Source organism: Lathamus discolor, chromosome 2, assembly GCF_037157495.1.
Source record: "Lathamus discolor isolate bLatDis1 chromosome 2, bLatDis1.hap1, whole genome shotgun sequence".
NCBI classification, from domain to species: domain Eukaryota; kingdom Metazoa; phylum Chordata; class Aves; order Psittaciformes; family Psittacidae; genus Lathamus; species Lathamus discolor.
The window spans coordinates 152,379,389-152,396,342 of NC_088885.1; the positions used below are offsets into that span (position 1 = coordinate 152,379,389).

Genomic DNA, 16,954 nt, shown 5'->3' on the forward strand with positions numbered 1-16,954 from the left:
TACACAAAAAAGGCTTCTCTTCCCCTCTTGTTTGCTTCTTCCAAATTTATCTGGTACTCTTCAGTCCCCAACTGTTTCATTTTACGTAGCTTTGCTATTTTTTTTTCATACAGACAGGAAGAGGCACAAAACTTTGTTTTGTTTTCCACTCTTATTGAGCCTGAATGGGAATGCAAGGTTTGCTTAATTCTTTACTCTGTACCCCAAAATACCTCTGTCTGCAAATAATTGAAGCTTAGTATCAGCATCAGCGATGAAAGAATATGGAGTGAAAGCCTGTCTATAAAGCACATTTTCGTATCAGTTGTACAAAGTGCAGAAGTAGGAGCCTCAGGAGCTCTCATCTCAGTATCTGAAATCACGCAGGAATATAGTGCTGCCGATATATGTAGATGTCAAAGGGATTTATTAAGGTTTGCCCTTTGCTTTAATAATTAGGATGTGATCTGAAAAGCTCATATACCTTATTTTGTATATTAAAATTACAAAACCAAACCAAACCTAAAACCCAAGCAAAATGCGGCAAACCCAAATAGAGTTCCTACTTCACACCAGCATAGCTCTGCGTAGATGCTCGTTGTAACGCCAGTGAGTTCGATGATGAAAACTGAAACTGACAAGTGTGGGAGCCATTGTGTAAGTGTTATTGGAAGCAAGAGACACTGTTCAAATTCCCAAAGCTGTGCCAAAACTTGGAACGATGGTAATTTCAGGACAACATCCTTTCTTTTTGATGGGCTGTGCTAACAGTCCTCATTCTGAAGGGACTGGAGAGCATTTGGGGATCTTGATAAGGAAATCAGTCTACACCACACAGCTGTAACAGCATTATAAGCAATCCTCCAGGGAGCTGGTTTTGCCATAATACCCCAGGATTATCCTCACCAGTTATAGTTATATTCTGATGGTTTAGGATCGTATTGCTTTTTTCCAGTCAAAGGGATGTGATACGCGTGTTCCTTAATGTCATTCATTGAATGGATTTACAATGTCTCTGGAATTCCTAAAAGATCACAGGCTGGGGGTGTGTTCACCACATATGGAAAAAGGCAGGGGGAGAGTTTTGCCTTTTCCTGATCCTTCTCACCAATGTCTGCCTTTGGCTGGCTCTGATGGTCTTTATGCTTCTATAAGAAGTAAGCTTGCATCCTAAGATGAACTTGTGAATGGGGCAGGTGTCAGACTGAGCAGGAAAGACTGGTCACGCTAAAGAAGAGATTTTACTTGCTTGATAGAGCATGCTCCACTGGAAACACAATAAATCTCAGCCACGGTTTGTACCATGCTTGTAAAGGAGCAGATGAGTTCACAGCGGAGGGAGGTAAATAAAATTCTCCATTTCCGTGTCATTTCTGCCTGTTTCTGGTGGCTATTTATTCTTGTGTGATGATGAGAGCTAGTTTACCCTGTCAGTTCATTCAGCTTACTTGTTTTAGATGATAAGATAATTGATAAGCTGATGTTTACATCTAAATGGAAGAAAGTTAAGTAAGGCTTTATATGTCATCTTAAAAGTATTCATATCCTGTTGCTCAAGTCACTAACCTGACACAGGCCTTCTGTGAGTTGCCTGAGAGGGGAACATTGCATTTTCAGGACTACCTCTGACTACAGCAAAGAGGGGTTTGCCAAAACTTCTGTGTGAAAAAAAGAAATCTTCAAAATTTCATTTTTGATAGAAGAGAGATAACCCTCCCCTTCCCCCATTTTAGTCTGGAAATCACAGTTCTAGTAGATGGTTATGGAGGAAAAGCTGTCGCCCTTTCCATTGCTGGACTTACCTGCCAATTCCCTGTTACAGTCCATGTGCTAGTGTTTGCCATGTGTCTGCCACATAGCTCCTTAGCTGTGCCAGAGACTTCTCGAGTTGGTCCGAAGGTTTTCTACTCCTCCATGTTCTTGAAAACAGACTTGGTCTGAAAGCCTGGAAAACTGACATTAATGTCTTCACATAGAGCCCTGCAGCCCTGGTGTGTTGTTAAGCAGTTGCCACTATGTAGAATTAGATGCCTAAAGAAGAGCAATGAAGGATACTGAAAAACAACTCTGTAAGAAAAACCCCAAAAGGCTCCAAACTGAAAACAACTGAAAATACTTTAACTTCAGTCTTTTAGAGACTAATCTGTTAAACTAATTGGAAAGAAGAGTTAGCTGACACTTTGTGCTTATTTGCAGGGAGAAAAAACAGGAGAGCAGACTCTTTAATCTGATATTAACTGAAACTGAAGATATCCCCAGACAGAAATAAGGTGCAGTTTTCTGTCAGTGGGGTGTTTATCTTCAGACTCAAAGTGCAGAGGAGAAGATAGCGGTATCCTTTTCTCAGTGTCTCTCAGCCCAGCTTAAATGCTTGATTCAAGAACAGGCTTTAGTCGAATACAAGCCGTGTTTAAGTGATAGGAAGCACTTGAGCTCAGCAGTCAGGAAATGGAAGAGCCTTGGCTATCCCGGAGGTCAAACCAGATGGCCTGACAGATATTTCTGGCTGGGAACTCTATGTATCAGAGCCTGGAGAAGTGCCTGTCTTTAATAAATAGAATATTACTGTAGAGATGGCTCTTTGGGGAAAGTAGAATAATCAGGGCATTTCATTCGTTTGACCGTTTTCATTACATACTTTTTGATCTCACTTTTTGGGTGGCGTTACTGTTATTGGTGTTTGTATTGTCTAGAGCGTGCTTCTGGGCAGACAGAAAACCTACTTCAAAAGGAGCCTGCAGCCTTGCAGCCATCAGAGAAACTGCATTAATTTGAAGGCAGCGCATGTGTCAAAGAGCTGAATGTGGCTCAAGCAGGGTTTTCAGTTTCAAGACAGGTTGGAAAAACCAGAGGTCACGATGTGAGGAGAGGGAGGTTTGGGGTTTACAGAGTGTGGGTGATAAAAACTAGCTGCAGTGAAGTTTCTAATCATTAGATCTGTTGTGAATCAGTTTTGAAAAGCTTTGCAGAAGTGAGTTTCCAGAGCAAATGAGGAATTAAGACATTCACCATAGCAGCTTATTTGGCAAATGTCTTTTCCAGGTATGTTGGGAGACAGAGGTGCACTTGCAGTAATGTGGTAGGTCGACCTGGCTGGACACCAGGTGCCCACCAGAGCCACTCTATCACTGCCCTCCTCAACTGGACAGGGGAGAGAAAATACAACAAGAGGCTCACGGGTTGAGATAAGGGCAGGGAGAGATCACTCACCAGCTACCGTCATGGGCAAAACAGACTTGACTTGTGGAAAATTGTTTTAATTTATTACCAATGATATCAGAGTAGGATATGGAGAAATAAAAAATGACATCTTAAAACCCCTTTCCCCCACCCCTCCCTTCTTCCTGGGCTCTCAAATATACTCCCAGATTCTCTACTGCCTCCCACCCTGGCAGCACAGGGAGATGGAGAATGGGAGTTATGGTCAGTTTATCTTCTTGTCTCTGCTGCTGCTTCCTCCCCGGGGGAGGGCTTCTCACACTCTACCCCTGCTCCAGCATGGGGTCCTCCCAGGGCTCAGGTAGATATCTGCTCCATCATGGACCTCCATGGGCTGCAGGGGGTCTGCTCCACCATGGACGTCCCTGGCCTTCAGGGACACAGCCTGCCTCAACATGGTGTTGTGTTTTAAGCCCAGCCTGTCACTCTGAAACCACGCAGCTGTATGCTCGCTCCCCCCACTTCCTCCCCCTGCTCCTGCAGGGATGGGGAGGAGAATCGAAAGAATGTAACTCCCATGGGTTGAGATAAGAACAGTCCAGTAACTAAGGTATAACACAAACCACTGCTGCTACCACCAATAGTAATAATGATAAGGGAAATAACAAGGGAAGGGAATACAGTACCACCCACTGACTGATACCCAGCCCAACAGAGCAGTGATCTAGCCCTTCCGGGTAACTGCCCTCAGTTTATAGAGTGAACATGACGTGCTGTGGAATGGAATGCCTCTTTGGTCAGTTTGGGTCAGGTGTCCTGTCTCTGCTTCCTCCCGGCTTCCCCTCCTCCCTGGCAGAGCATTTGGCTCAGAAAGTCCTTGGTCAGCCTGAACATGACTGAGCAGCAACTGAAAACATCGGTGTTATCAAGCATTGTTCCCAGGCTGACAGTCAAAACCACAGCACTGCACCAGCTACTAAGAAGGAGAAAAATGACTGCTACTGCCGAACCCAGGACACATGGTCTTCAGGGGAATCTCTGTTTTGGTGGCTGGAGCACATCCTCCTCTACTGCACTGACCTTGAGGTCTACAGGGCTGTTCCTCTCACATATTCTTGCTCCTGTCTCTGGCTGCAGTTTCTCAGGCTCTTTTTCCCCTTAAACACATTATCCCAGAGTGCTACCACCATCACTGATGGGCTCAGCCTTGGCCAGCAGTGAGTCCATCTTGGAGCTGGCTGGAATTGGCTTTGTTGGATATGGAGCCCTCCCACTATCAAAACCTTGCCACACAAACCCAATACAAGTCGTATATTCCTTTTTTATTATCCCATCAGTATAGTAGCAAAAGATTATGGAGGAAGAATTAGGATGGACAGGACAGCACCAGTGCAGGTCTGTGAGCTATGATGTCCCAAGAGAGAAATTTGGAAGAGGTACCAGCCTCAACTCAGCTGATCACAGCCTGACAACAAAGCAGGAATTCTTCACATAATACTGATTTTCATTTATCAGCTTCTCACCATTGTGAGCTGCAACATTTCCTAGTATCTGAATTTCTACTGTCTAGCTTAACCTCTAGTTTTGAAAAGAGAAATAAACACTTGGAAAACTGCTGGTCACTGAACTAAGGCTTTGCCTTCCATTCACAATGCTTTCTCCTGTTACAGTAGGTACTATTAGCCAATACTGTAATCTTCCCTCTCTTCCTATGAATGTAGGAGGACAGTGTAATAATATTGCTGTTGTGGATTGTGCAACACAGCTGCAACTAGTTCTCAGCAGCACAGTACTGAACGTTTTCAACTGGGGGGTTGTCAAAAATGTCATTGGAACTTCCTCTGATGACAGTGGGTCAATCCATAAGGACTCCTGAAACAAGAACTGTATGTGGCTTCAGCTCCCTGTCGAGCTCCTCTAAATGATGCTGAGATAGGAAATAGCCTGTGACAGCAAGATGGTGAACAGTCATAGTTTTGTTATATATCCCCTATTGTTTAGAGGTTTGCTCTCAGAAAACTGCTCTGCACAATTATCTGAAGATATCAGCCATTAGTTTTAAAAGTGAATTTTTAGTTCTCATGATCATAGGTACAGGAGAATTCCTGGAGAACTGAAAAACAGAGGAGCAACAAAAAGAACAGAGTGTTTGTTATTTTGGAGCTGATCTCATGGTTTTTGGTTTCCTGATTCATGATTCTGTCATGTTGATGGTAATATGGGTGTCATGTAATGGAAATGAACAGTCCCTCTGCTATTTCTGCTTCTGCCTAAATAGTCCTATTTTTTAAAGCACACAACTCCTTCATTCCTGGTTGCTGGGACTAATCACACAAATAAATTATGGTTTTATAGGGAAAGAGGGAAATGCTGAGTGCAGCTATGTTATCCTATGTGTCCTGAGCCTGCCTCTCATGTGGCTACAGTATTTAGGGAAGATTGCTTTGTAATGTGAAAACTGCAGGCTCAAAAAGGAAGAAATTTAGTTCTGGGCAGTCTCCAGCTTCTGCTCTCACTTATTTGTTCCTGATTTTCTTTGGTGAGGATGAGGAAATAATGAGCCTCAATTGTGATGTGAATTTGAAAAACAGAGAACCGGTATAGTTTTGCTTGCCTAATGTCTGCAGTAAGAGGAGCTTTGTTTCCAGAGCCTGGAACATATTTCTGTTGTACCAGGGGAGGGAATATAATGGTATTGTTTCCAAATACTGCTTGCATGATGTCCCGAGTTCCTCTGTCACCCACTTCCAGTCCCAATAAAAGTTGAACATGAATAACAGTAGTGGATAACACATCTCTTTCAAACCCCAAACACAAGACATGCTTCCTGAATGCGGAGGTTGTAAAAAAAACCCTAACTGAGGAAGTGGCCATTACCATGGAAAATAAAAGAAAAAATAGAATAAAGAAGAGCACATAAACCTGTTCTAACCACTCATGCAATGAAGAGAAAATATCCACAACTAGAGTAAGGCTCCAAACAAGAACTTTCCTCACCTAGCAAATGCATTTGCAGAAGTTTTGGGGTTTTCATTTACTCATCAAGCTTGGAACATATCTAGTGCTAGACCATACGTACCCAGGGTTGTGACATTAATATTTGCTCATCCAGGCTCTCTCTGCAGAGAAAACCTGGGGGACAATTTGTCCCAGTGAATTTTTGGATTCTATATGTCATCTGCTCTCAATACTCTACCTACTCAAGTCAGGCTTCTGATAAGGTAACTTCAGAATTTCCATTTTCCAGAAACTGCCACTTTCCAAACTGTGAAGCTTTCAGACTTTGGGAAATTCAAACCCTTTAATTTTTATGGTTTGGTTTTGTTTTGTTTGAAATGAGCACTCTTTAGCGGTAATGGTCATTGATAAAATACTCTGGGCCTGTTCGGATCTGATGTTGAAGAGCACATTTGCCAAATTATTGGATGAATGTTGTGCCATCCCATGTCTTATTTCTCTGCTATAGCACTTGCTCCAAGTGAAAAGCTGTTCCTTTCCAACCCTAACTATTCTATGACTCAACGATTCTGAAAGAAGTGTTATACCTTTTCTAGTCTCATTCATCCTAGTTCTGATGGACGTGCTCTTCCAAAAGCTAGACAAAAAAACAGCCTTCTCATTCTGCATCCTGGGGGCTCACCCACACAGAGAATTACTCTCATCAAGGATACTTTTCATTCTCTCTCATGACCAACTGAGTCAGTGCACACAGTCAGCAGCTGGCAAATACCGTGCCTTACAAACACGAAATAGGCCACCACAAATCCCACATGAGGATAAAGCCCATTGCTCACTCTAGTTCTCATCTAAATCAAGGTTGGAAGTGAGGATTAAACCCAAGTAGTGTTTCTTTCTTCTTTAGTTCTTCTGCCCTCTAAAACCAGAGAAAGCTGTTCTAGTGGCCCAGGACTGACAACATTAGCTTTTTCCTTTGCTCATCGGCAATCATCTGCATCTCAGTCACTAAGCTAATAACAATGCTTGTTTTCCAGATCCCTTAAAAAGGAAGAGAAACCTTTCAGGAAGACAGTAGCACTGGACATTCTACATGCAGTGAAGTAAAAAAGGCTGTCTCTACGTCCAAATGATAACCTCTTTCTAATCCGTTTTTGAAACCGATTCCCCCAGTTGTGAGCAGTGGTGTCCTATCAGTATCAATGGGTCTGCTTGTTGGAAATATGAAAATACTGTGGGTACTGGCCAGGGCTGCACAAGATTCTTAGGGCACAAAGGTTTGAGACTACTGCAAATTAAAGATTTGCTGGTTTGATTTGCTCCTGGGTTTATGCATTTTCAGGCTTGTAGCTGTGCAATTCAGTAAGAAGTTAATTGTCTGAGTAGATCAAGATCTTTCATACCATGCATCTAGGGTTTAGGTTATTTTAGAAGTCAGAAGCTAATCTTAGCAGTTATTATAGTAAACTGATGTAAATGTTTGGAAATTAGTCATTTGAACCATGTCAGAGCTATTCCAGCCTTTTTGTTCTAGATGAGATGTTACCAGATTTATGCTAATTTATCTGCATTTTCAATAAGTAGTTTTCATGGTTACTCAACAATATTATACCGTATTCTCTAGGTGAGGACTTCTTCCATGCTGGAGTAGCCGTAGGAAAGAAACAAAGAGTTTGGGATAGAGACTGGACTGTAGCCTATGCTCTGATTTTGATGTGGTCTGACTCTTAATCTTCTGCAGCTGGGTTTAGTCTTTTGTTCCTGCAATCCCTGCTCATAGTTCTTCGAAGCTTTCACTTCTCCTTGGGTTTGCTATCTTACCATTTCTAGCCTAAATGTGTTGTCACTCAATATGAATAGTTAATGCCCATTTGGCCTTGTACCTGCAAGTCCTAACTTATGAATAGTTTTTCTTCATGGATTTATTTAGAATGATCATGCCTGCTCTCAGTTCTTGTTTATCACAGTTAAGAAAGTAAAACTCTATTTAGTCTCCTCTTGTAAGATGGACTATCCACTCTCTCACCCTTATCCTGTGAGGTGTGCCTCACAGCAGCTTCTTTCTATGTGCTCCTGTTTGAATGTTTCTCCTTCCAGCAAAATTGTCATAAAGATTCATGACTTGGTTTTAGACATAACATGACACGGTTTTAGACTTCAGAGATCTTCCAAAATAACCATGGCAGAGATGGAAACAGCCAAACCTTTCCTCCTCTCCTTTGCTTTGATCATTAGAACTTGCTTTATATGATTTAAATACCAGCATTTTACATTCTGCAACTAGGCTGATTTTGCTTCTCATCTTTTTTTACCTGCACCGGGGTACTAGATGCTTTGACAGCATGTGTTGACTGATACTGTCTTTCTTTTCCAGGGAGGCTCAGCTTTTTCTCCAGCATCTGTTATTACTAAGAGGAGAGCACAGACCCAAGCAGCAGTCTTGGCTGAAGATGTGGGATGTCCTTCATCCACAAGTGAGGAAATTGTAGCCTGCCTCCGCCAGTTGCCTGCTCGTGTCCTCAATGACGCACAGACTAAGGTACACCACAACCAATACATGCCACTGGCAAGGAATCAGAAAGTTGCATTGACACAAAGCTGTGAGGAAGCTTAAGAAACAAACTGATCTGAATCCTTGTGAAAGAAGAACAGGACTATCTTTGGTGGAGTGATGCTGGTGTCCATGTCATCTACCTCTGACCTATGAATACTTGCAGCTAGATTCTCCTCTAGACTCAATTCTTTTTACACTACTTTGACTACATTTCCCCAAATTAATCAAAATATAGTTTTTGCCTTTTTCAGTCCCCTCTTATCTGCCCTTGGGTGTTACTTTAGGAGAATCAAATGTTTGTAGATTTTCTGAAAAGAAACCTTCATGTTTGCAGGAAAGGAAGTGGGGAGGGATGTCAGCGCTCTGAAGTGGGAGATTTGTGAAAGCTGCAGTATACGTATTTCTGGAGATGGATCCTTTACTCACAGATTAAAACACTGGCTGGCAATACGTTTTCCAATCAGGACCAGCATAGAGCCAATCCCTAATTTAAAACAATAATTTTATGATTGTAGTTCTCTTGGCCTATTCACCCCGCTTCACCTACTGAGACTGTCAGCAGAGGCATTGATTCCTGCCAATGATGAGTTCACACTTTCTGATCACTTGTTCACTTGAAGGCTATCAACTCAGTTGACAGAAGCATCAATAAAATGGAAATCACCAGGGTAAACTAATTTAAATGCAATATTATTACTTTTTTGCTAACCTAGCTCCTAGCTATAAGCGGCCCATTCCAGTACTGGGGTCCAGTGGCGGATGGAATTTACCTTCAGGAGCCTTTAACTAAAGCCCTGCAGCGTCCTCAACTTCAAAAAGTAGATCTGCTCATTGGAAGTGCTCAGCAAGATGGGTTGATCAGCAGAGCTAAGGCCATTAAGGTAGGAAAACACTCACTGTTAATGAACTGATGGTGTTACTATTATTATAGTGATGGCAATTATCATATGAAGCCAGGACACAACTTTTCCATTTCTACAATTGGTGAATTACATGCAAATATGCAAAGGCATTGCCCATCTCCAGGCCGTCTTGTTTAAGCTGATTAATGCATTATTATATTTATTGATAGACATTACTGAGATATGAAGAGGTCAGAGATTAGCAATGATTTAGCATGTATTAATATGCAGCAATATGTTTTACTGTCTCTAAAATCTTATTTTCTATTGCATTCTCAGTTTTATCTCGCAAGGAAGAAAGGAAGCTCATAATTTGATTCTAAGTGTTTCCACCATGCAGCAGGACTAAGTCTTTTCCATGCCAACATTTTCTTTTTTGGCTTTTTTTTTTTTCTCTCTTGCCTGAAAGAAGTATATTTTCTTGTAAAGATCATTCTGACTATGGCCTAGGAATGACCAAGAATAGCACTGGCCTGATGTGTGTGCTAAGGATTCAGGGCATAGACTGGTGAAATCAAAAAGAATTGCATCCATTCTGTACTTTGGATGTAAAAGTCCTCAAAATCATCAAGTTCTACCCAGATGGATTTTAAATCTTCTTGTGAACCTTCTGGCTTTATCTGTCCTTCTGGTTTCTATCTGTCCTTCTCTACGATGGGAATGATAGCATGTCCCTGTTTAACAAATTAGATCAAATGCTCCAATGTGCTCATATGACAAGAAATCAGTAAGAGAATGCAACATGGCAGGAATTATTTTGAAGGTTGCTTAAGTGAGCTGCAGGTCTGTTGCTAATTTTCTGTAACTGTGTGAATCTCTTCCCTTAGGAGGCAGTGAAAGGTCAATCCCAGCTTCTCTTTGCTGGTAGCCAATAAAACATAAACCAGTTTAATTCAGAAATAATGGCAAAATTACGCCTTTGAAAGAAGGCTTTTTGACCCATCTGAGTAAAGTTCATGTTGCTTGTTTAGTCTCCATCAGAAGTTTCTTGCTCTTATTTCATGTCTGTTGCTCTTTTGGAATCAATTAAAAGAGGAAGTCAGGCATAGGAAATGGACCGTGATGCTGGCAGTCTGCAGATAATGATCCAGACCCTGTGAGAGGGGAATAAACCTCAGTAACCTTATGTGATAAAGACTAGGAAGTGAAATTCTTTCCTTTACCACTATTTCCACATATGACAGTTGTCTGAAACCGAAATAAAATGCCATGATGTATGAGAAATTATGCAACAAATTACAATGTTAATGAAAGACAGAAGTGCTAAAGGCCAGCACTGTCAGGTTGAAATGAAAAGGAAAAACCCCATAACTGAGGGCTCAGCAGTAAAATGTTGCCTTTCCAAAAGAAAATCTGGAATACTTTCTGCAAGCCTTTAAATAAAGAAGCTAAGATTGGGGCTCAAAAACTGGTGCAACTGAACCTTAAGAAATGGTCAAATCCACCTCATCCTGAGAGACCTGTTTTAAAATCTCTTACTGTTGAACATATAATCTCCTTCAGCAGGGGTTTAACTATCCTCACTTAGAAGGATAGTTAACTTGTTTACTAGCTATGATAATAGTAACTACCTTACTTGGTGTAACGGCTATAGATTAGATTCCATCCTGTTCCTGAAAATTCATAATATTCATGGCAGGTGGTTATATTTTATTTGCTCCCTTTTGATGTCCTTAAGCTGGTTTCATATTCTCAGTAAGAACTTTATGCACATTTTCCTCTATTTTCCTGTGTCTTCAGGTATTTAGGGCTTGAGAGAGTATGACTGTTTTGACCAATGTGTATTCACTCAAAAATTATTGAGACTGTTTTCTTACATACCTGCTGCAAGGTTGAAGGTTTGTGATTTCTTCCTGGTCCATGCAGTTAGTGTATTAATTGCTGGGAAAGAGTAATGCTTCCTTTGTCACTGAGCTATTTAAGAACATGTATTTTCTATCTCGAAACCATTTGTACCTCATGGCCATGACCATTCATAGTTGCAGTCAAAGTCAGATGATAAGGTCCTGAGTAGGCCACAGACATATTTAGCTACAGTGTCAGAAACTGGTGCTGGTGGTGGTTGTTACTGAGAAGTCTATGCTCCGTTTCCTCTGTCATAATGTCATAGGGGGCCTTTGATCTGTGCTAAGTGTCCTTTCCCCTACAATAGACGTGGAAGAAGAATTTGAGACAACCCACACTATATCCCAGTGTTCTACTTTATTTGAGTTTGTTTGAGGTAGACCTGACTTGCACCTTTCTGGGAAAACTGAAAGCTGGTTTTACTGGTGTACTAAGGAAGGTGGGAGGGCTTAGAGCACTGAACTCAACTGGGGGAGCCAAAGAATAGTTTCTACCTTGCCTCTGGCTGCTACCTGGTTATTTAATCAGTTCTACAAAGAGGGGACCAAACCTCCCTGGGGTGAAAATCCATCTGTGGATGTGCTCCAGCTCTGTAGAAGGAAGAACCATGCATGTGTTTGGGTAGGTAAACAGAGCATTTAAAAGATCCTCTGGCAAGAGTATGGAATTGGCAAAGTCCTTCATTTCCATCCCCTTTAGGATGACTGATGTCAGTGTAGTCACATGCAAAGAGTGGGGACAGAAAAAGTTGACCCTTGCTGACCTGTTCCTGGGAATTTGTGCTGTAAAATCCACAAAGTCTTGCTCTATTGATTCCAGTCTTGCTCTGTTAATAGTGACCCTGTAAATGGTGAGGAGACACTTTTAGCCGTTTAGATGCAAGCAAGTTTGAGATGTGATGTGAATCTTATTACCTTAGACTGGAGTTGCAAGCAAGTTTTAGAAACTCATAGCAGTCAACTGAGAGTAAAACCTCTAGACTGTAGCCAGACCTGAAGGTGATAAATCCAGTTGGCACCATATTGTTCTGTGGGGGCTTATTTTGCTGCGTTGGGTGTCTCTGTATTCCCACTGCATCGCTGTGCTTATGCCTTTTAAAGCCCTTACTATTAAAAATGAAATAGAAAGACAGAAGGCACCACTTATGTGCTAGCAAAACATGTATGTTTGATTTGTTTACAACTGAAGGCTGAGGTGTCCCAGTGGTGCTTGCAGCAGAGAGTATGCTGAACATTTGTGCTCAATGTCTTGCCCATGGAAATGACCATTTATGACAATCACTTGAATGCTTATTCATGTGAACTGAGACAGATTTACCACTTCCTGGAGCACTTTGTACTCGTCTCCAGTGCAGCCATCAAATGGTTGAAACTAAGTGAGAAACAAAGCAGAGTTTGTTAAGGGAATGGCAAGTGGTACCATAATGCACTATTATGTGACATATGGAGCGGTTGAGCCCAAACCTGTTAACTGCAATTCCCATGACAGACCTTGAGGGATATTAGCTTTGAGCAGCCATAGATTAGAGCAGCTGAGCAGAAACCTCTAAAAATGTGGATTTCAATTCCCAATGGACAAAGTTTTATCCCTGTGCTATAAGTGATGCTCAGGTGGGAGGATCTAATGGCTCCTACTGGCATTAAATATATGTGTTTTCCTTTTTCTCTCCCTCCTTAGTGCAAATCTAGTTGGCTGCAGAACCCAGAAGCAGAAGATAGTGGAGTGAAGAGATAGATAGAAATATAGTTTATGTACTTCATGTAAGCAACTGGATCTATGCAGACCATTCTGTACTATTTTGGACTCAGTTAATTTCTTTGTGGATAAGGGTATTCAGCAACATATAACAGATGGCACATATATGTATATTACTTGTAATAACCAGGGGAGCAGTGTCCTAATAAATGTCATCAGTGAGGAGTATGGGCTGATATCAGCTTTTTACTTCATCTTGCAACTAGCTGGAATCCCTGAAAGATTCTGTTGAATGGCTGGCAGGTCTCTCACCATCTTTTGTGACATATATCAAAAGCCATTGAAGACCTAAAATCTGTACATATCCTGTTGGTGTTACCGCTGTTCTGGTTTGTCAGTAAAGTACCTTCTGCCCCTTGGAAGATGTAAATATTTGTACTACCTACTGCAGTAGGTAGTAGTGTGTTTAAATAACACACTGGGCCGGATTCATTCATATTCTCCACCAGCTACGCTGCAGCAGCAAGAGCAGCAAGCGTTATTTAACTCATCATTTAGGCAATGTTTAGAACAGCTTTGCATAATCAGAACAGTAGAAAGTTGTACACCTGCTGTCTTTAATTACTTTCTTACTTACTTTCTAAAGTAAGTTGAAAATCCCACTATAACTCTAAGGTCAGCTGCTAATACCTCCTTAAAGGTTAACAGAATGTAAATTGTTTTACATAATGTGCAGCTGCTTCTATTAATCTGGTAGCAGCTGTTATATCTACTGCTATGTGAAAATTGTTCCTTGGTCATGTATTTTCCAATGGGAAACATTTGTTGGACATGGAAATCTGGTCAAATTGAATCAATTCCTGATAACTTAAAATGCTTTGCCCTTTTATGGGCTTTATTAAACCCCTTTCATGGGTTTTATTTTTAACATATTGCTTTGTTTTGTGCTTTCATGTTGAAATCAGATGTTTAAATTACATTACACTGTACCCAAAGTGATACTTGAGAAATCGTGTTTCAGGTTGGGCTATTTTAGTGCTGGCTGGGATGAAAAAATCCCAAGATGTCTTACAAATGCCAGTTCTATTTCTCATCCATCTCTGCCTCTTGTGTCCTCTTTCACTGGCTCAACACACCTCAGGGACCCCACTCTATTATCAGTGACTGCTGAGAAAAGTCACCAGAATTTTGGGGGGTATTTAATCACAGAACCCAGTGTGTACATCACAGAAACTAGTACATAGGCACAGTAAAAACCTAATACCAACTGCACTGAGTCAGATTAAAAGCCCACTTAGCACAGAATGCTGTTTTCAGCCGTGGCTAAGAGCGGGTATTTGTAGGAATAGGGTAAACGAATCTAATACTTCGGCTAAATGCTCTCCAAACCTCTACCACTTTGAAGCCCAGGGACTGCCTAACCTGAATTAGTCTTTATTTAATAACCATCAACCTATTTTCTTTTTTATTTTCTTTAATTCAAAACTTGAACAATTTCGGCATCAACAAAACTGTGTGCCAAGGAGTTTCTCAGCTTAACCATGTGTTGTGTGATGATCCATCTCCCTCTCAGTGGTTTTCAATCATAATGTTTACTTGATGCTTGGCATTTGATGAGCCAGTGAAGGATCGGTTCCTAGGGTACATAATCAATACCCTATATACTTTTTTCTCTTTCTAAGTATCCATGGAAGGTGCAAAATAAGGTAACAAATCCATAAAAATAAACAAAAAAAAAAAAATCAAAACAATAAAATGAAAGCATTGCATAAGTGTTGCTTTGTACAGAGCAATGCTTTTACACATAAGAGCTTGGGGTCTGCACTGATGCTGAAAAGTCTCTATTCTTATCCATAACTACTAGCCAAATCCACCAGCCTCAGTCTCCAAATGGAAGATTCCCAATTAGACAGCAGCAATGCTTCTGCTGGTTAATATGGACCTGAACTGTTCGATGCCAAAGCTGATGGAAAGATTGCTTAGAATTCAGTGAACTTTCAGTCAAGTCTTCAGGGATGATTTGTGTTTATTGCAGAAAACTATACGTGTCCTTGCTGTATTTAAACTGAATGATTTCACAGGCAAGTGTGCTGTGGAGTTTCATTTCATATGTGGCATTTTTGCACATGAAGTGACGTGTCATGTGTGAGTTGCAAATCTTTTCTGAAGTGCAGCTGTATTACTAAAGCTGGCACCGTGTGACTCTTTACACATTGCATGGGCCAAAATTTAGCCAAAAAGAATTTATTACAAATACCAGAGAAATTGCCAAAATCTTTTTAGACCTTGGGATATTTGGGAGTGTTTTGAAATCCCTTGTAAAGTCACTTAATCAAAATGCACATAGGATTAGAATATGTCAATAAGGACAGGCCTTGGCCTCAGCAGATGGGGACTTATTTTCCATCTTTCATTTCTGTGAACCTGTTGAAAAGTAATTATTCCCTTTGTACTTTCAGTATAGGGTTGTGGAAAGACCTTCAAGCAGCATGATGAAAACCAGCTGTAAGCCATCAAAATAATATATTCAGTAAAGCAGCTATGGTAACTGGACCAGGCAGGCACCAGCCTATTTTGCATCAGACTGACTGCCCAAAATAATAGAAGTAGTTTATTTGATCTTTTTCTCCGGAGTTGTTATACCAAGCTCCAGCCAGTGTGCACCTGCAAGGTGCCCTCTTTAGGAAGGACTTGATCAACAGGGAAGTTCAGGTTGCCTTTTTTCCCAGGATGTTGCTCTGTTTCTGAACTTGAAATAAATCATTAAAAAAAAAGAAAAAAAAAAAAAGGAAACAATTACCCAAAGGAAGATATGTTGAAAACTTCCGGCAGTCTTAACTAAGATCAGGTGTGTGGTTTGGCATAGAAGGTGGTCCCTTTGCTATTGATAATTCTGAGGTGACATGGGCACTCTGCTCTGGAGAAAATGGCTTCATGTTAGGAAAGGTTTCAGACCACATATCACAGCAGAAGGGTGTTTCACTGTAGGTCTCACTGAAAGGCCCTAGGGGTTATGATGTTTGGAGGTCATGGCTGCTACTGGCATTGGGATTTGGAGGAGGATGATTTCTTTTCAAGGCCTAAAGCAGGTATTATAGAATCATAAAATCATAGAATCATAGAACAGTTAGGGTTGGAAAGGACCTTAAGATCACCCAGTTCACCCCCCCTGCCATGGGCAGGGACACCTCACACTAAACCATGTCACCCAAGGCTCTGGCCAACCTGGCCTTGAACACCACCAGGGATGGAGCATTCACAACTTCCCTGGGCAACCCATTCCAGCACGGAGATCTGAGCCTATATTGTTCCACTAAAAATGTATCTTTTGGTGTTTTTTGTAAATCCCGTGTATGCATTTTGTTCTTAGAAATTTGAAGAAAGTCAAGGAAGAGCCAACAGCAAAACAGCCTTTTATCAGGCTCTGCAAAATTCTCTAGGAGGCGAAGACTCCAACTCATTCATTGAAGGTGCAGCTACGTGGTATTACTCCCTCGAACACTCAACTGATGATTATTCATCCTTTTCCAGAGCTTTGGAAAATGCCACCCGGTAAGAAACTCATCCTACTACAGCTGCATGATTGGGGTTAAGCAAGGTTTGTTTTGCTTATCTCAAGTGTGCATTTATATTCTGAAAAACTTGAGTGATTCTTATGTAAATGAACATGCAATGGGGAATATGATTTCATTTTCCAGGAGGTTTCCAATATAACTGGTAAACAGAAATTGAAATTACTTTTATGCCTTGTAAAAAGTTTGAATAATCTTTTCCTAACCTGTATATTGAATTCAGAATGCTAATGCTTCTCTGTGAGCATTTTCATGTCAGAGATTACTTGGTTGTTTGTATACTCTGTATCAAC

At 41.1% G+C, this 16,954-nt stretch overlaps 1 protein-coding gene across 1 annotated transcript in view; it reads left to right on the forward strand.

The window, feature by feature from the left end:
• The window catches only part of TG (thyroglobulin), a 153,076-nt gene that overhangs the window by 114,886 nt on the left and 21,236 nt on the right, over positions 1-16,954 (forward strand). Inside the window, exons 42-44 of the mRNA XM_065668978.1 lie at positions 8,468-8,632; positions 9,361-9,528; positions 16,460-16,641. Coding sequence (XP_065525050.1) covers positions 8,468-8,632; positions 9,361-9,528; positions 16,460-16,641 — 515 coding nt within the window. The remainder of the gene's footprint in view (positions 1-8,467; positions 8,633-9,360; positions 9,529-16,459; positions 16,642-16,954) is intronic.